Source organism: Chiloscyllium plagiosum, chromosome 36, assembly GCF_004010195.1.
Source record: "Chiloscyllium plagiosum isolate BGI_BamShark_2017 chromosome 36, ASM401019v2, whole genome shotgun sequence".
Lineage (NCBI taxonomy): Eukaryota > Metazoa > Chordata > Chondrichthyes > Orectolobiformes > Hemiscylliidae > Chiloscyllium > Chiloscyllium plagiosum.
In genome coordinates, this window is record NC_057745.1 from 16726477 (window position 1) to 16746915 (window position 20439).

At 39.0% G+C, this 20439-nt stretch overlaps 1 protein-coding gene across 1 annotated transcript in view; it reads left to right on the plus strand.

Annotated features, from left to right (window-relative positions):
* Positions 1-13372, plus strand: part of LOC122540995 (NAD(P) transhydrogenase, mitochondrial-like) — a 65341-nt gene extending 51969 nt beyond the window's left edge. The window contains exons 19-22 of the mRNA XM_043677408.1: positions 1248-1329; positions 3121-3239; positions 6405-6520; positions 13094-13372. Of these exons, the coding sequence (XP_043533343.1) occupies positions 1248-1329; positions 3121-3239; positions 6405-6520; positions 13094-13240 (464 nt within the window). The 3' untranslated portion in view covers positions 13241-13372. The remainder of the gene's footprint in view (positions 1-1247; positions 1330-3120; positions 3240-6404; positions 6521-13093) is intronic.
* The last annotated feature ends 7067 nt before the right edge of the window (positions 13373-20439 follow it).

Sequence of the window (20439 nt, forward strand, 5' to 3'; positions counted from 1 at the left end):
GAAACATGTTTCTGCTGATGGGTGAGTGCTGAACCAGAGGACACAGCTTAAAAATACGAGGTAGACCATTTAGGACAGAGATGAGGAGAAACTTCTTTACCCAGAGAGTGGTGGCTGTGTGGAATGCTCTGCCCCAGAGGGCAGTGGAGGCCCAGTCTCTGGATTCATTTAAGAAAGAGTTGGATAGAGCTCTCGAGGATTGTGGAATCAAGGGTTATGGAGATAAGGCAGGAACAGGATACTGATTAAGGATGATCAGTCAGGATCATATTGAATGGTGGTGCAGGCTCAAAGGGCAGAATGGCCTACTCCTGCACCCATTGTCTATTGACATTGCTTTTGCTTCATTTGCTTGTCATTCCATTACCAGCTTATTTCTGCATTAAACAGTGAGATCATGGAAATACTGGGTCACTAAACCTGTCCGTTTCTTCAAGATTTTTTTAAAAACATGCAGTTGTTGCAAACGTTGCTGGATGATTGATTGTATCAAACGATATTTTAGATATTTTGCAGAGCCCTGACAATATTATTACCATTTTCTAGTTTGGCTAAATATCACCTAAATATCACCAGGGTGGCACGGTGGCTCAGTGGTTAGCACTGCTGCCTCACAGCGCCAGGGACCCGGGTTTGATTCCAGCTTCCAGGTGATTGTTTGTTTGTGTGGAGTTTGCGCATTCTCCCAGTGTCTGCGTGGGTTTCCTCCGGGTGCTCCCGTTTCCTCACACAGTCCAAAGATCTGCAGGTTAGGTGAACTGGCCATGCTAAATTGCCCAGAGTTCTAGGTCCATTAGTCAGGGGTAAATACAGGGTAGGGGAATGGGTCTGGGTGGGTTACTCTTCAGAGGGCCTGTTTCCATACTGTAGGTAATCTAATCTAATCAAAACATGACATTAATTATTAAACTTTAGTGTTTGAGATTTTTTTTCCGCTCTCAATCAGGTAGAGTCTACCCGATTCTGCAGAAATGGTTATTGTGGGATGAGCACCAGCCATCATTGCTGATTTAATAAATAAATAGAAAATTTCAGAGGAGTTACTTAATCGCCCAGTATATATACAAGCAAAACAAAAACACATTTAATCTTCTCCAAAACCACTTGTTTTAATGCTGTGTTAACAAGGTAAATGGTAATGCCATTGAGGAATCTTAACCTATCATGCCCTAAAATGCCATCTCAGCTTTTTTTTAAAAACAATGTAGTGTGTTAATTTTGGATTAAATATGTGATCTGTAATACAGGTTGGGGTTTGTGTGCTGCAAAAGCTCAATATCCAATAGCTGACATGGTGAAGATGCTCATCGAACAAGGGAAGCAGATCAGGTAAGGGCTTGGTTTTTTTCTCTCCCTCTCCCTCCTCCCCTCCTCCCCTCTCCCCCTCCTCTCCCTCTCCCTCTCCCTCACGGTTTCTAATCTATACCACCATCACACTTGGCTGTCATTAGTTGTTTAAAATTACTACCAGAGGATTCTCCACAACACACTGGCCAACTTCCGGGTATATGTGGCAAGAGGCCTAGTCCATTTGATGGCAGGTCCTCATTAATATGCTACTGGCAGGCTGCAGGGGTTCTATAAATGCCTCTTTGCAGCTCCATGTCAATGCAATATTGGGTGGCCTGTAAGCTGACTTTGCTGACAGAGATATTAGACTTTGGGAGGCATGAACACTGAGAGTAATAGCAGTGTCCATTCTATGCTATTAGATCAGAGTGGAGTATTTAAGGCATGTACTTTGCCAGTAGATCTTTACATTTCTATATATTGTTGAATATTCTACATGCATATCTATTGTATAATCATTGCCCTGGTTTATTTTTACAAGTCATTAGTGCTGTTATTCTGCTAAACATCTCAATTGTCCAGCAGTAGGGTCAGGGAGAATTGGTGATGTGGGGTGAATGGGATGATCAGTTAATTGCATCTATTTTGAGATCCTGCTTACATCTGTTGTGTTTACTTGTCCTTCTATTTGATTGGTTTGCCTTGGTAAATGCAGTTTATAGCTTGACATATTATGTGTCAGATCATTATTTCATTGAAAGATGTCCAGAGTGCTAGGTATGTAGAAACTAGTGAATCTTTTGGGACTATTGGGCTTATTGTTTAACCTAAGTATGTTAGCTGATTAAATTGCTTCATACGTGAGACCATGTTTCAAGCATAAGCTTGCCTATGGATGTCCCAGACATGAATAAAACAGTAGAAAGTGAGGACTGCAAATGCTGGGGAGTGTGGTGCTGTAAATGCACAAGGTCAGGCAGCATCTGAGGAGCAGGAGAATCAATGTTTCGGGCATAAGACCTTCATCAGGAATCGGGTTTAATCTTGCATGAATAAAATAGTGCCCACATCATTACTAAATTCTCTAATGAAGACCTGACTATTGTTTCTGTCTGTACTTCATTCTCATTCTACAAGTACCAAAGATTTTATGAATTGTATTTTGTCCTCTGTTGAGGTGTAACTGACTTACGTTAATCTACTAAATGATTGTAATGGAGAATTATTCAGTGTAGAAAATATTTCCTCCTGTTGACCAGGAGTCTAATATAAACCAGCAATTTATAGATTCAAGTTTATATTTTTATTTTTGATTGAGCAAAAACTTTTTACACTAAAACCATGACAAATACAACAGAAATTGTTGCAATGAACCAGTATGTCATTAAACATTAAGTAAAGAGATTATGGAATGCTTCATGGATTCAATCAGAAATTTGATGTCCAAAACTTAGACTCTTCAAAGCAAACTCAGCTTGTTTAATATTCTTCTAGGTTTTCAAACTAGAATTGAAAACTGCTTTGTTCTGGTCAAACATTACTTCTCAATCTGTCACACTGGTTTGTATCCATGTCAAAATTGCTGTTAATTCTGCAGTTCATGGTTTACAGGTAACCTATGTAATAGTTCAGTTGAATAGATGTTAGAAATTCAGCACCGAATATTCAAGAAGAAAGGCACATTTTGTGAAGTCTGCATCAATCAAACGCATGATGGAACATGCCACTTTTCTTCACTGAGAAACAATGCCATTTAAGCAATCAAAATATGATATGGTACTTACTACAAAAAAGGTTATTTTCATTAATTGTTGGAATGTTGTTTTGCAGGTTTGGAATACATCCTGTTGCAGGCCGAATGCCTGGTCAACTCAATGTACTTTTGGCTGAGGCGGGTGTACCTTATGACATTGTTTTAGAAATGGATGAGATAAATGAGGACTTCCCAGGTGAGAACAGAAAAAAACAACAATAATTCTGAGGTGCTGCCAGAAACCAATGCAATGTCCTCTCAATATTATCCCTTGTTTTATTAATGTTCACATACTCGCTTGCGATAATATGTATAGTTTTATCAGAAAATTACTTATATAAACACTTGAAATTAAAGCTGAACTTTTTTTATATTGGTTGAGCAGCAGTATATTGAAGACTTGGACAGAAAGTCTGAGAACTATGAATGCAGAAATAAAGCAGAGCATAATAAAAATAAATAGTAGATTCTCCCCTCCCCTTCAAGAGGTAATGGAAGCAGAGGATAATTTTGCTGCCTTTAATTTGCAGTAAGTTCTCGATAAGCTTTTGCACCTGGGCCACATTATCAGTCATGTATACACACAGAAAATGTACAACAGTAGAAATTCAAAAATTGTAACACTTAAAGTACGTTGTACATATATTGCACCATTTTCAACTTCTAGACTAGTAATATATACCACGACTATACTGCTGTACCCATTAGCACATTATCAGTTGTTTATAATATGTTAATGGACTCCATACTGCACACAAATTTTTCTTCTAAGTTGGACCTTCTGATATAATTTTTTTGTTGATTTTGCCTCCCTGTGTAATTTGAAACTGCCAAAGATACTTCAGGAAGAAACTTGTTAGATAAGCAGACATTGAGGATAGCGATTTCCTATTCCTAAAATGAAAAAGCGTTTCCTATCTTGCATTTGATAAATATTTGACCTGTTCTCTTGCTCGTTCTGTTCCACCACCCTTCTCCTATCTAGTCCCTGTTCCCTTGGCCCCCTCAAACTGACCTCCTCTGCTGTCTCATTCCTCCTTCCATGCTTGCCTACCTGATCTGGAAAGACCATAAACCTCGTGAACAAATTTCTGTTGTTTATTTCTGCCTTAGACTGTGGTGTTTCAAGAAAGCAGCTCCCCATTACCTTCTCCAGGACAGTCAAGGATGGCCCCATAAATACTGGCCTAGCCAGTGATGCCCACATCCGATGAATGACTTCACCTTACAGATGAAACCTGTATTTAGTGATGGAATGAAGATCCCTTTAGAGCTAGATTTTTCCAGGATTTGAATTCATCCAGTCACTAGCAAATGATCACATGAGGATTTGATTTTGGGTAATTCACCTAGTCACTAGCGAATGATCACATGATCTGGTTGCCTCAACAATAAATGAGAGGGGGAGAAGTTTAATATAAGCTAATTATAGGGTGGTGATTCTGTGTGAAAGCGGTTCAATACAGGCTGCAGAAGAAAAAGATCTGTCTATTGTGGAAAAAAGGATATGTGATTCAAACAGTTCATTTTAGATTATAAGTAACTGAGTTAATTGGATAGTAAAATATTTTTGATTTAAACCATGCAGCCTATGGCTTTTTTCTTTTAGAATCTGGAAATCCAGGTGATTACTAAAATAAGTACAAAAATATTACTGGTCTCTACTGAGTTTGTAATGCAACTCATGGCCTTTATTTTGCATTCAATCACAACGCAAGTTGTTGCAAACCTAGACGATAATTAACAAAATACTGTTTTACCTTAAACAATTCAGCAAACATGGTAAAATTTGCTGGTCAACCAAGAGTTAATGCTAAAATAAACTTTATGCTTAAAATATTTGTAACCTATAAGTGAAAGGAGGTAGCAAACTGCTTTTGTTTGAAAGTAAGTGCAAGGATTTATTTATTCATGAGGCAGCGGGCATTGACAAAATGACCAGCTCTAGTAAACTTGGATTTTAAGGAGAAACATGTGTTCAACATTTACTGGCATTATTGTTTCCCTCCTAATTTTTTTGAATGTAGAAAAACTGATCGGATAATATTGATGTCAACTGATACACCATACCATGAATGCTAGCCCTCTTGGATTTTCCTCTTGATTCAGCCTCACACAGAGTTTCCAATGTTGTCTAAGGATATGTGGAGAAATGCTGAGTCGGAGGTGGATTCTTGCCTTGGAAGCACAAGAGAGGAAGGGAAGATCAGAAAGGACATCGACATGCATCATTCTCCAAAGCAACATTAGCAGAAAACCTTAGAACTGCCTATCATTTCAATTGGAGAATGGCATGGCTGTGTGTGGCTGCACATAGTCGGAGAGTTTTGGAATAAACCCCTTTGACGCATTGTATCAACATCAGCCACCTAACTATTCTCATCCCATTTTCTAGCACTTGGCCCAATATTCCTCATCTAGTTCTGTAAGGAAGTAAACTTTATACATACAATGTGGATATGGACAGCAGACATTTTATTGAGCTGAATTTAATGGAGGGTGGAGTAAAAAACGTTGGCTGGGGAATATTGGGAATAGTTGAAACTGAAGGTAATACAAGCTAGAGTTGTACAAGATGGTCTGAAGAGACAACCAATGCTAGAGGTGAAAATAGGGAGGTCTTGTAATGGAGAAAATGCAAGGTCAGATTGCAGCCCCGTTTTGAGAGCAGACTGATTCAGCGTCTGTGGGCAGAATGGGAGGTGCATCTGCTGACAAGAGAATGACCTTTGTAGCAGGGGCCATCCAAGGGCATTCATCTTTCCTTTAGTTGGAAGAAATTTCAACAAATCCTGGGCTGGATTTTGCAAAGCAGCCACAGATATGTGTCTTTGTGGTAGGTCTGACCTGCGACTGGTTGATTTTCCCTCTGGGTTTTGCGGAAGGTCTCTGATCCTAGACTTGATCAAATGTTGCATTCATTATAAGGGAAGCTGCTTTTTGCCTTCCGAGAAAAAGGTTTTTGTGTACCGTGTCATGAATGTAGTTGAGCAACTTGACTTCTTGGGCACAGATTTCTTAAAGGCAGAATGTCCGAAATAATAAATATTGCCCTATGGAAGTTCCTATCTGTATGTGAATCAGGTGGTAAATTAACATTTGAGTTTGCATAATCCAAATGAGGCACATTCACTATGATTTATTCAGCCTCAACTTGTGAGTCTACAATCACTATTTAATATTTATTATGGCAGAAACAAATAATTCTTGATGACGATGTTCTGTACTTTTTTTTAATAAAACAATTGGGCTTAGGGTTCAATATTAATAAAATATTACTGTATAACAGTGATTTACATTTTGTTTATTATGTTACTTTCAACAATAACAGACTGATGTCAAGCTCTTTTTGTATCCTTAGAAACTGATTTGGTTATGGTTATTGGTGCCAACGACACTGTAAATTCAGCAGCACAGGAAGATCCCAATTCTATTATTGCTGGTATGCCTGTTTTGGAGGTCTGGAAAGCCAAGCAGGTGAGCTGGAGTGTAAATGTACCTTATAAGATCTAGCGGTGTTTGAAACAATAGTTGTTTAATACGTTATGCAAAGCAATTGCTTTGTGAACAATAACATTTCTTATTTTTTGCTCTGAATCCAGGGTGGTTTTGCAAAACTTACTATAAAGGCCTATACATTTGGTTGTTCTTTTCTGTTACAACATTTGGAATGTTGAAATAAAGTGGAAAGTGCTGGAGAAACTCTGGTAGAATCTGTGGAAAGAAAGCCAGTATTTCGAGTCTGATATAACTCGTTTTTGAAGTGCGTTCTGAAGAAGACACCGATTGAACTAAAAAAACATTAACTGCCTCTCTCCACCGATCTACTAGACCTGTTGAGGTTGTCCAGCATTCCTAGTACTTCACTTTAATTTGGAATCCTGAGCCAAACATAATCTTGATCTAAACACACCATTTCTTTTTGGCAGATGATATATGTGGTCATTAGCAGTCAATTATAGAAAGGGTCAGGTTGTGCAAATTGTGTTTTTAATAGAGTGCGTTGGGGGAAGAACAAAGAATACAGATTTTTAATTAGGTCCATAAATGGATCAATCCGTTTCTGTTGGATATATACCAAGTTAATGTCCATAAACAATGTTCTTTTGGTCTTCAGGCAGAATTTCTACATCTACTTGTCTCATTATACGGCAGTACTCTGGGGTTTTGGAATCACATACAAGTCTTCACAAGGCAACTCATTTGTATTTTTGTACCACCTTTAATGCTCTAAAACAATTTACAGGAGGCTTATCGAACATAATTTAACAGTCTCTCTCGGGTAGATGCCATGACTCATGACCAAAAGCTTTGGTCAAAGAAGTAGGTTTGAAGGAGCACCTGAAGAGGAATTGAGGGTAGGGGAAGAGGATTCTAGAGGTTAAGCAAAGCTGCCAATTGTGGCTTAATTAAAATTGTACAAACATAATAGTGTAGATATCTCTGAAGATTATGGATCTGGAGGTCATGAGTCTTGGAGAAATTTGAAAGCAAGGGTGGGGAATTTTAAAATTGGTTCCTCCTCAAACAGCCCTTCAATATTGGTTGATGCACAGTATTAATGGATCAGAAGCATATGGTGCAAGTAGGGATATTTAGTGCAGAGGTTTATGCAGCATGGAAGATGGGAATCTAGGAGTTGTTGAAACTATCCAGGTTAGGGATAAAAAAGACAGAAATGGTAGTTTCAGCAGCATATGAGCTCAGGTAGAGTGGAGTTGAATGATGTTGTGACAGTGAAAGTAGGCAGTCTTTGTGCTGGCCGAATATATGATCATCTTGGAATCCCGTATGATACCTAAGTCACAAGCAGTTGTATTCAATCCAGACTGTTGCTAGTGGAGGGCTGGAGATGATGCTGGGGGAAAAGAATTTGTCCAGGACACTGAAAGGAGGAAGCAGGGGATGATGATGATTTTGACATAACAGCAGTTGTGAATATGAAGTCATGTCTGTTCTTGAGTCTCCCTTTTCTCTCTCATGTCTGTGCACATTAGATTCTTAGTTCATTAAGGTATGAACTGTGAGGAAGTGCTGCATTGTCAGAGGAGCCACCTTCCAACTGAGATAATCCCCTGGTCCCTTCAGATGGATGCAAACCGTTTCTGTGCAACTGTTTCGAAGAGGAATTGGGGAACCATTCCAGTGTTGTGCCTATTGTTACAAAAGCAGACTTTCTGGTCACTGTGACCTGACTGTGCCTGTTTATTGTGACATTTCGTACAGTGTAGCAATGACCGCACTTTGTTGATAAGTAGTGGTGAAGTGCTTTGGATTTGTGTAAAGTGCTACACAAATGGTTATTGGTATAATGGTTAAACAAAAAGAAAAATGTTGCATTGAAGTGTTTTAAGAGAAAGCTGTGGAATAGGAACGTTTGCTCCCCAAATAACACACGCCTGTTTTTTTTAACCACTTTGGAATGAGGATTGCCTCACCAATGTTTTAAGTGTTTGCTTGTACAATGGGTCTGAGATCATACTTTATTTTTGTTTCCATTTGGAAGACCATGTTTGATTCTCCTCTTGGATGAAAGAGTTGAGGATTATGCCGAAGTAGTCAAAATGTTTAAAAGAATGTGTTTTCCCATTTTGGTGGCATGATGGGCACATATGATTTGGCAAGTCAACAAAAGGATCTAGCCAGTTCTGACAAAATTAATTTGGAAATACAAAACAGAGGCCCAGGCTTCCACTGCAGCCCAGAGCCTTGGGGTTGGCAGCCCTTGGTAAACAACTCCAACATGTTTTCCACCGCTTCTGTTGCAGCTCACATCTCTGGACTATCCAGGATGGAAACGTTAGTCTAACTTTCCAAATTCTTGAAGTGTGTCTCCAAGCTTGTCTGCTTCTGACTATTGCTCTGTATAATGTGCTGTTAGTACCACAAAGAAGTATACTATTAAACTTGCCAAACTCTGATCATGGATCAGAGAATCCCTACAGTGTGGAAACAGGCCATTAAGCTCAACAAGTCCGCATCGACCCTCCGAAGAGTATCACATCCAACCCATTCCCCTGCTCCTACCCTATTACACTACATTTCCCTTGACTAATGTGCCTAACCTACACATCCATGAACATTTTGAGCAATTTAGCGTGGCCAATTCACCTAACCTGCACATCTTTGGACTGTGGGAGGAAACCGGAACACCTGGAGGAAATCCACGCAGTCACAAGGAGAATGTGCAAACTCTACACAGACCGTCGCCCGAGGCTGGAACCGAACCAGGTCCCTGCCGCTGTGAGGCAGCAGTGCTGACCACTGTCCCGCACCCAACACTGAAGAATGCGTGCAACTTGGGGCTGAAAATTACAAGGAGAAGAAGACTGCTTGCAACCCCCACCAGTCCTGGTAGGAAGATGGGCAGTGAGCTAACAGACAAGAGGTCCATTGCACACTGTGGGTGGGTTAAGTTGGCTGACTGTTGGACTTTCACCTTTCACTGGGGCACAAATCATGCCCTGTAATTGGCTGGCTGCTTATTGAACAAGATCTGTGGTGTTTAAATATTTACTTACATGTGGTGGGTGGGCTGTTAGTTTTGATGCGTGTCCACCCTCTATTATTGCCGCACAAGCTGTAATTATAATGGACTGGCCTTTAGAATAAGCATTCAGCTTTCTTGTCTTATCCAAGCATAACAATTCTTGGCCAAAGTAGGTTATACTCTGAAACATTATGACAGTTGAGGTACATTCTTGGAAATTGTGTACAGTTTAAAAAAAAAATCCTCTTTATTACTTTCAACAAAATATCCAGTGGGATAGACTCAATCAGAGACTTCAAGAGGCGTCAGTACTTGGGAATGTAGTTTTTTATTCTCTTTCTGGCATTCAGCATCAGCTCTGAAAACAGCAAGGCAAATGTGGCATAGCGGAAAGCAATGCACTCTCCAGAGTGCCCCAGTAATGTATTTTAATCCTAACCTCAAAAGACTATCTCCTCTGTGGATTTTCAGTTTGCAGTGTAACACTGGGCAGGATCTTCGACCCTCAGTGAGGCTAGGAATGGAGTTGAACAGGGTCAGAAAATACAGGAACCTCCTTGTGTCAGTCTTTGGCTAAAATGGCTGCACACTGCCACAAAACAGGCAATTCGGCTTGTTTAGAGTTTTAACAGTAAGTAATGGCTGACGGGGAGGGTGAAGTTTCCACTCTCTCATTGTGATGGCAGGGAGTGCAGTTACACTGTCTCGAGGTGAGGACCCAATGGTTGGCCTCCAGGGATACCCAGAGGCCCTCCTTCCTTGGTAAGGGCATACAAGCAATCATAGGTTACTCTGAGGAGACCAGTTACCCCTCAGAATTCCCTTCCAAGCCCACAGCCATGGCTGTACTGTTTACTTTTTAATTACTCTTCTTTAAAAAGTGTCTGTCTGGGAGGCCAACATTACCATAAACCACCTTCTCAGTTACTAATCCTTTAATGCTGTCTGCTGCTATCCCAAACTGTGGATGGCCATTGATTGGCTGTCCAAGATTGTGAACCCACCCACCTCCCTTAATTGAAGACAGAACCTGTCTTGATACCAATTAAGGAGGCATCGTGGTCAAAATTCCAACAAATTAGTGTTTTCCCATAATCCATCCCAAAGCCAGATTTGCCGTGGAATGATGTCAGATTCAATTCACTTTATTTTAAATCGATTTTTTTTTGTTTGTCTGCCCAATAAGCAATGCTTGGGATAATCTGCTTTGCAAGATCCAGTTCCCTGCATTCTGTGTATCTATGTACCTTGCATCTGACTAGCTTCCGGTCCTGCAGGTCTCCTTCAGATCCTGCAGTCCTCTGAAGACCCCTCCAGGTCTTGCAATCTTATCCAGATTTCATAAACTGTGCCAGGTCTGCTCCTTAATCAGAGTTTACACCTGGATTCCACCAGCCCTTGAGATCTCTGCTGGATCAAAGTGCTGTGGACACCAGGTTATAATGTTGGGTAGCAGTACTTCCTTCCCATTGTGACTCCACTTTGAGGCTTAAGAAGTGCCATGACCTAAGAGGTGAGTGACTGAGATTGGGAAGAAGGAGATGAGAAAGTTGGGTAGGCCACTTTTTTTTTAAAAAAAAAGAGTGAGGACTTAAAGAAGCCTCTCAGCTCTTAGCTCACTGGAACAACTGTTGTTGCCCTAAAATGACAGCTTGCTTTTAGACAGCACTGTTGTATATGAAAAGAGTGCATTGTGTACAGCCTGAATTGATTTTGCAGGTAAATGACTAGACAACGCTTCTGCAAAGAAAATGGCAAGATGAATTTCTTTAGCCAACTTATTTTGTTTCACTAACTTTTACTCCTAGACATGCCTTCCACGACATCAAGAACTAGGTGTTGTATATTAAACAATTGCTTTGCTTCTCTTTTTGTCTGTGTTCATAAAGATCATCTGGGCATGTTTTTTCATTTCCTATTCCAGTGCATTTAATAAACACGTTTGTCCTTCCTAAACCCAGTTCTCATGTTGATTCTGAGCTCTGATTGCAATCATTCTCCCAGTGCAGTGCTGTCAGAAAATGTGTATCATAATTGCATATAAATATTGGAAAGAAGGCATGACCGAAACATCCTTGTAAAAGTCACTAGTCATTGCATGGAATTTGAATCTTTTTCATTTATGTGTTTCCTGCTTGTTGCCAAGCCATTTTCAGTCTAGCTAAAGATTGTATTTTTGCCATTATCCATAGAATCCCTGCAGTGTGGAAACAGGCGATTTGGCCCAACAAATCCATACCCAGCATCCCACCCAGATCCATCCCCGTACCCTGTAACCCCATATTTTCCATAGCCAACACACCTAACCTACACATTCCTGAACACTATGGGCAATTTAGCATGGCCAATCCACCCTAACCTGCACATCTTTGAACTGCGAAAGGAAACCGGAGCACCCGGCAGAAACTCACGCAGACATGGGGAGAACATGCAAATTCCACACAGTTGCCTAAGAGTGGAATCGAACCTGAGCCCCTAGTGCTGTGAGGCACAGTGCTAACCACTGAGCCACCATGCCGTATATTCCATGAGCATTAACTTATGAAAGATTTTATATGTGGAGCTTTGTGGAACATTTTCTGAGAATCTGAATTAATTGCAACAATACTTCAGAGCAGAGCATCGTTACAAATCTGTCTTTTCATTTTATTGAGACATCTCGAATAATTTGCCCATCATTTACCACTTACTGATTTTAATTTCATCTTTCTTATTTTAAATTTGATCACCACTGTTGCAAGCCTTAGCTCTTCACAGTGGCTTTTTCACTTTCTTGTTAACCATTAATTTTGTTTCTCCCATTATACATAACGTTACACTTCTTTACACACATTACACACTTTTGAAGAATGTCATTAGTAATTAAATTTATCAATTGTCTGCCATTCCTGCTTTGTTGATTACCACTTTTGTAGCTAAGGGCATCTTAATATCCCTGCTCCAACATTCACAAATTCTTACTGTTCTTGTTAAAATATGTATTTATGAATTATTTAATCAGCAACATCACGGTTACCATTTCTGAAGAATAGTAGAGGTTACATTGTGGGCAGCATTCAGGACAGAAAGCTATAGTATGGTTGGATATAGGGAAAAGTCATTGTTACCTTACCCTGACAATCTGAGACAAATTGCCAGAAAAGCAGCCTCCACTAGTGTAACGTTTCACATTAACTGATCCATGGCAGCCATTTGATTATAAATTAGCTGTTCATTGGATGAGATTTTTGCACTCTGCAAAGCTGTAACATAATTGAAAGGGATAGTTGAGATGCCAGAATAATAGAGAAACACTTGTTTTCCAAAACTGGATTGGATTCTCACAAAAACCAAATTAGCACAAATATTAATTTTTCTTTATGCAAAACAACTTTGGAAAAAAGTCACAATCTAGCTATTGATATAGTTGACTGTGAACTGAAAAAAGATGTGTGAAGACAAATAATAGGCAACTGAAACTCTATATGCATTTTAAATTAATGAGATAAATTCCAATTGAATCTAACATTGTGCATAAGAATTGAATGAGCTATCTGTTTGAAACTTTCTTCCACCTGCAGGTTATTGTGATGAAGCGAACCCTTGGAGTTGGCTATGCTGCAGTTGACAATCCAATCTTCTACAAACCGAACTCTTCAATGCTGCTTGGTGATGCAAAGAAGACATGTGATGCTCTGCAGGGCAAGATTAGGGAGATGGAAAAATAAACATTGATATAGAAACATTATACTGAAGAAACCTGCTGTTCTGGTCCAGAACTTCATGCTTTGAGGATTACAGAAACTAACAGAACACATAATCCAGGGGAAATTTGAAAATAAATATTTTCCTATATTGTATTCATGATATCTTTTATTACTGATATTGTTTTCATGGAAGTTCCAGTTATAGTACTTGCATCAAGTTACAATAAATTAATTCCAGGTTAGATCAGGAATGCTAGCATCACAAATGGGAATGACCTCGAAACTACTGTTTGTTATTCAATGTTTTCATATTTCATTTTATTCACGTTTTAATATTTTGGCAATTTTTGGGGATTTTGAAGAATTAGTGCAGCTGAAAATTAGGGAACCAAATTAATTGGACATTAGGAATAATTGTGGATGAAAAAGGAATTAACTATTTCAAAAAAAGCTACAAAGAAAGGTTTTTTAAAATTCTGCTTCATTATCTTTTAATTGTTTTCTGATTATTTTTATTTCTGGTGGATGATTGATTTTTAAAAATATTTTAGTTTACATTTTTTAATTTCCTGGAAAAACAAGGAAGGAACTGAAATCCATGTTTGCAGCAGCAGAATTGTTAGCTTTGGATTAGAGATTGCAATTACTGGAAAACAGAAGATTGAAGGCAGCAGTAAAAGGGAGGAGATACCAGGAATTCTAAAAGAGAAACAGGAATGGATAACAAGTAAATTATTTTAAAATTATGCAATTATCACATAAGTGACAAGTCTGTTGATGCTACTGGAAGAAAGTCTCATCTCTATAAGGCCAGCATGGTGGCTCAATGGTTAGCACTGCTGCCTCACAGCACCAAGAACCTGGTCTGGGCTCCAGTCTCAGGTGACTGTGTGGAGTTTGTACATTTTTCCCTAGAGGGGAAAGATATAAAAGAGACCGAAGGGACAACATTTTTATGCAGAGGGTGGTACGTCTATGGAATGAGCTGCCAGAGGAAGTGGTGGAGGCTAGTACAATTGCAACACTTAAAAGACATTTAGATGGGTAAATGAATAGGAAGGGTTTGGAGGGATATGGGCTGGATGCTGGCAGGTGGGACCAGATTGGTTGGGATATCTGATTGGCATGGATGGTTTGCACTGAAGGGTCTGTTTCCGTGCTGTACATCTCTATGACCCTGTGACTGCTTAGGTTTCCTCTGGGTGCTTCAGTTTCCTCCCACAGTCCAAAGATGTGAAGGTTAGATGGATTGGCAATGCTTAATTGTTCATAGTGTCCAGGGATGTACAGACGAGATGGATTAGCCATGGGAAATGCATGGTTACAGGGATAGGGTGGGGGGATGGGTCTAGGTGGGATGAGCTTTGGAGGGATGGTGTGGACTCAATGGGTTGAATGGCCTGCTTCCACACTGTAAGGATTCTGTAAGTGATTTGCAAAATGCATAATGGTTTGTGGAAGTCACATCATTCAGTAAATCTGTCAAACTAGATCCTATTGTCACCATATATTAAATATAAAAACATATATTGGGTGTTGAATGGCACCATGACCAGTGTTTCACCACATTGAAAACTTTTGTAATTAAATCTATAGGTGGTAGTTTCATTATACTATTAATTTAAATAGTCTAGGGTCGCTCATTCAAATCCCACTAACGCAAATAGTAGAATCTGAATTCAATTAATGAACCTGGAGTGTAAAGCTGGTCTTGATAATCAGGGCCATGATAGCTGTCATTAATAGTTGTGAAAATCCATCTGGCTCACACAGTACCCTTTAGGGAAGGAAATCTGCCATTCTTACCTGGTTTGGCCTAAACGTGACTCCAGACCCACAGTAATGTGGTTGACTCTTGAGTGCCCTCTGAAATAGCCTAGCAAGATGTTCAGTTGAAGAGAATTTCTGGAAGGGTAAAACAATGCTGGCCTACATCCCATTTAAAGAATAAAGGGGGAAAAAGTACAAAAGCAGATGATCACAATTCCTTTTAAAACTTGCTGCAGGGCTTGTGTTGGCAACTGTATGTGAGCATGACTGATGGTAGTTTCATGCGAGAAAACAAACTGATGAAAGAAACAAATGCTGGATATTAATTTAGTGGTGGAAAATATATGAAATATACAAGTCTGTTCAGTGTTTGTAGAAGACTGGTGATCACTTTACATGGAGCTCATCGGTCAAAAATATAATCTTCCATATTTTTGCAGAATCAGATTAAGTGACTGGTACTCAGGGAACAATATATTGTGTCAATCAGGTTAGAACAACATGAACACAATTAGAAACTGAAAAGGCTATGAAGAGGAGGGTAGTACATAAAGTAGTTTTATGAAATCAGCAATAGAAAATAATGATTGCAACATTTTTAATTGTAAATGAATATGTTGAGTAGTTTTTGAAAATGTGCTTCCATTGTGTCATTTCAGTGTAAATGAACAATTGCTAATTACTGAAACCTTTTTCTGTTGTCATTAACATTGACAGAAACCGAAGTGAATTTGTTAACTTAATTGATAAATAATATTTAAGCTGTGCTTTGTTTTATTAAAGGTTAAATGGGAAGACCAAAACACATAATTAACAACATAATCCACAAAACCATACCAAGCCAAGCAGATGTTGTACATTGAACATAATTGCTTCTTCACTCTGACTCACCAGTGCATTTGTTTTACATATGACACTGTTGAAGATGATAATAGTCCAGATTTTGCAATACAAATAACTAAGTATTTAACATTTATTAAATAATAAATTTGTAAAGCAAATTCTAGTGATGAAGTCCCCAGAGACTTTGCTTTATTAATATTGTGTAAAGAGAATCACTGAATATATGTGATCATGTGAATTTGCTGTACTTACCATTAAATAGCCAGTAGATATGCCAGAAAAAGTTAGATTTTATCTATTACCATTGTGAAGGGTTTTCTTTTAAAAATGTAATTCTTTAGTACAGTAATGCCAAACAATGTCTGGCACAGAAAATTAATTTTTACAAATGTGGAGTAACATTCCCTCAGCAGAGTTCAAAAATACCTTTCTCAGCATTTCGATTTTGCTTTCTGTGTGCGATTTCCCAATGAATTAACTATTTAAACATTCCTGACTCAGATTCTGCACTGCTCAGCAGTAAATCTTTAATCTGGTTAAAATGATGCACAATTGCTTGTCTTGTTCACACAGGTCCCAAGCACTCTGTAGTGACTGTCAAGGCCTTCTCATTACAGTACATCCCAGTGCAAACCTCAATGCAAAAATCTGAGCTGATAATTAATGGACACTGGGATCATTCTTTTTTACACCTGGCAAAATCTAGCCCAATTTAGGAACTAGTCTGAATTCTGCAGCTCTCCAAAATTTTACTGTGGCAAAAACAGCATTTTCCTTAAATACAGTTCTGCCGATAGTGTTTAAGAAAAGTCGTCATTTCTACTTGAAGCTGGTAAACAAATATGAATCAACTGTCATATTCTATTAAAAGTATTTAAATAAAAACACTATGTTGAAAACAACAGCGATGTCCCTATTCGAACAGACAGAAATTAATGCTTAAGATAGAGACTTCAAATCTTTCAGCCCGGTGTAGAGTTATAGGTGTTAGCTATTCATGTTTAGATCCAAACATATTGATATCTACTGCTACCTCCCACTTTCAAGAATAGTAGAAATTAGTCAGGGAAAAGTAGATATGAAAACTAGCAAAGGCTGGTACAAATGGAGGAAAACAACATTTTTTAACGATTTTTAAAAAGCAAACTGAAATTATGCACATCTGCTAAATATGTTGAGGCCAGAACATTTCAGATCCAAAAAAAATTATAATGTTGAGCTTGGTATACAACCAATGAAATTGGGTAATCAAGTTTGAAATCAGATTTAACGGTAGTACTCAAAAGCAAAGTACTGCATGTGCCAGAAACCCGAGACAAACGCAGCACCGTCAGATACTATTCTAGATCATATTTTTAAAAACTTATTCTAATAATTTCCATTTCTGAAGAAGTCATAACAGTCAAATGTTATCTTGAGTATCTCTCTTCACAGATGCTGCCAGACCTGCTGAGTTTCTCCAGCATTCTCTGTTTGTAGTGGTATTTCAGGATATGATGTGTTGAAGAACAAAAAATCAATTTCCATGTAAAATGTTTTAGCGGCATGTCACTTAATCAAGTAATTAATATAAACATAGAACTACAAAGCATTGAGAATTAAGTAGTCAGCTAAAAACTATATATCTTGCATTCTAATCTGGTACAAACACTGATTAAAAACTGTAACGAATCAATTTAAGAAATGTAGTGCTATGCCAAGCCAAAGAAACCTGTCCATCCTAATCAACAATGTAATATTTTTTTCAGTGGAAGAGCTTTAATTATTAATGTCAGCTAAGCATACTGGTATGCACTGGTACTTGTATCCAATTAATGCAAATGGTCTTTTTATACATGTCTAATTCTATTGCCTTTGACTAGAAAAAGTCTTCACACTGAACCCAGATGAAAAGCTGCTGTTGAGTTTTTAATCATTACCAGTTGCATAGCTTTTCAAAGCTGCAGGGGGAAAAAAATTATTCACGCTCTAGTGGCTCTAATCCAAGTTGGCAATCCTGAGTCATAACAGCTCCAAACCCACAAACTGAAGTACCGTCAGACTTGTGGCTCCAATCCAATCTGCATATCATGGACAACACGGTTCCAGATTCGATGAGGGGTATGTGTTGGCTCTGGTTGTCACAATCTTACAAGATCCCAAATGGAAGTGAGAAGCATTCCTAGCATGACTACTTACAGAAATCCCTCTTCCTTTTCTTCAACTCTATTGCTGGTCTTGTTCTTATATTAATGGAAGCTCACATCTAAAACCATAGTTTATTTCTTCACACCTCACCCCGAGAGTGTCATTGCAATACTGGGGATCCCGATTGATGAATGTCCAACTTATGAATGTTTGTACTTAATGAATGTGATTCCCATATGGTGGGCATGGTTTTAAAGATCTGACATACAATAATTTCCTGGACTTTTAACCTGCAATTTTATATTGTTCTGCATTGTGCTCCAACTTATGCACAAATTGACAGTCTCGAGAACAGAACCTATTCGCAACCTGGACTGACTGTAATGTAATTTGAGGATGCCCTGCACAAATCTTATGTATCTAAGAATTTCCACAATGTTTTTCTCTTTATGCATTTACAATAATGGCGCATCAGTAATCGGATATTAGATGAGAGAAGTTGATAATAATAATGTTTGTCGAGGTTGAAGCTGCTTTCAAGCCTCCAGGTTTATAAAATCGTGAGGGGTATAAATAAGGTGAATGGCAAGTGTGGGGGATTCCAAGACTGGGGGCATATTTTTAAGGTGAGAGGAGAAAGATTTAAAGAAGACATATGGGACATTTTTTTACACAGTAGTCCATGTGTGGATTGAACTTCCAGAGGAAGTGATGGATGCAGGAACAACATTTAAAAGACATTTGAATAAGTTCATGAATAAGAAATGTTTGGAGAGATATTGGCCAAGCGCAGGCAGGTGGGATTAGTTTAGTTTGGAATTATGGTTGAACCGAAAGGTCTGTTTCCATGCTTTAAGACTCTGTAATTTGTCATATTTGTACATCTTCTATGTTCTTGATTTGGAGATGTCGGTGTTGGACTGGGGTGTACAAAGTTAAAAATCACACAACATTAGGTTTAATTGGTCCAACAGGTTTAATTGGAAGCACACTAGCTTTCGGAGCGCCGCTCCTTCATCAGGTGGTTGTGGAGGACACAATTGTAAGACACAGAATTTATAGCAAAAGTTTACAGTGTGATTTAACTGAAATTATGCATTGAAAAATACCTTGATTGTTTGTTGAGTCTTTCAACTGTTCAAATACCATGATAGTTTCATTTCTTTCATATGTAAATCATAAAACATTGTTTTTACAAGTTACATTCTCAGGCTAACTATAACAATTGGTGTTAGTTAGATACTATGTTGAAGGTGTTAGCCCCCTGTGTTCTCTGTCTGTGCCATAATGTTTAGACTGATTCAAATTTAAAAAGTGAGTTAACAGAGTCTTACATGAATTTATGCAGTTTTTGAGCAAAGTACAATGTAACTCTGCAAGTACAAATTCACCCCACAAACGTATATGTATATGTGTGCAAATGGGTTTATGTGAGTGTGTGTCTATCTGTCTGGGGTGGGGGGTTGTGAGTGTGTGAGAGAGAGTGTTTATGTGTATGTATGTGAGTGTAGAGTGTCTAAGTCTGTGAGGGAGTGCATGTGTGTGTGTCTGGGTTGGGGGGGTTGTGAGTGACTGTGAGAAGGAGCGTATATGTGTGTGTGTGTATAGAGTGATCTAAGACTGTGAGAGGATGCAAGTGTGAGTGTGGGAGTGCCTGTGTGTGTATATAGTGCAATGGTGGTCATCTGACCCAAGGTTGAGGCCCTCCCAAAGGGTACGGAACTTAGTTATCAGCCTCTGCTCGGCCACTTTTCGCTGCTGCCTGTCCCAAAGCCGGCCTTGGAGGATGGTCACCCGAAGGTCCGAGGTCAAATGTCCAGGACCACTGAGGTGTTCCCCAACTGGCAGGGAACACTCCTGTCTGTTGATTGTTGTGCGGTGCCCATTCATCCGTTGCCATAGCCTTTGCTTGGTTTCCCCAATGTATCATGCCTCAGGGCATCCTTGCCTGCAATGTATTTAGACAACATTGGCTGAGTCACATGAGTATCTGCCACGTACATGGTGGGAGGTCTCCCCACGTGTAATGGTGGTATCCATGTCCACACTCTGACATGTTTTGCAGTACCTACTGTGACAGGGTTGTATGCTGCCTGACCTGCTGTGCTTTTCCAGCGCCACACTTCTTGATTCTGATCTCCAGCATCTGCAGTCCTCACTTTCTCTCAGTAAGGAAAACTGGCCAGGTTATATATTGGATAGTGAATCCATCGCAGTTCTTAAGTCAAATCTCCCCTATTGATTTGCAAAGTGATAGATCTCCCTATACATTACAGTTTAATCTGATTTTGCTTGTAATGCATTCACTGGAGAGGAAGAAAAGGACAACCAACTCCCATTCCTAGACGTGATGGTACAGAGAACACTGAACGGAGAATTCACCACAAAGGTATACAGGAAAGCCACACACACAGACCAAGTCCTAAACTACGAAAGCAACCACCCCAACACACACAAAAGAAGTTGCATCAAGACACTAT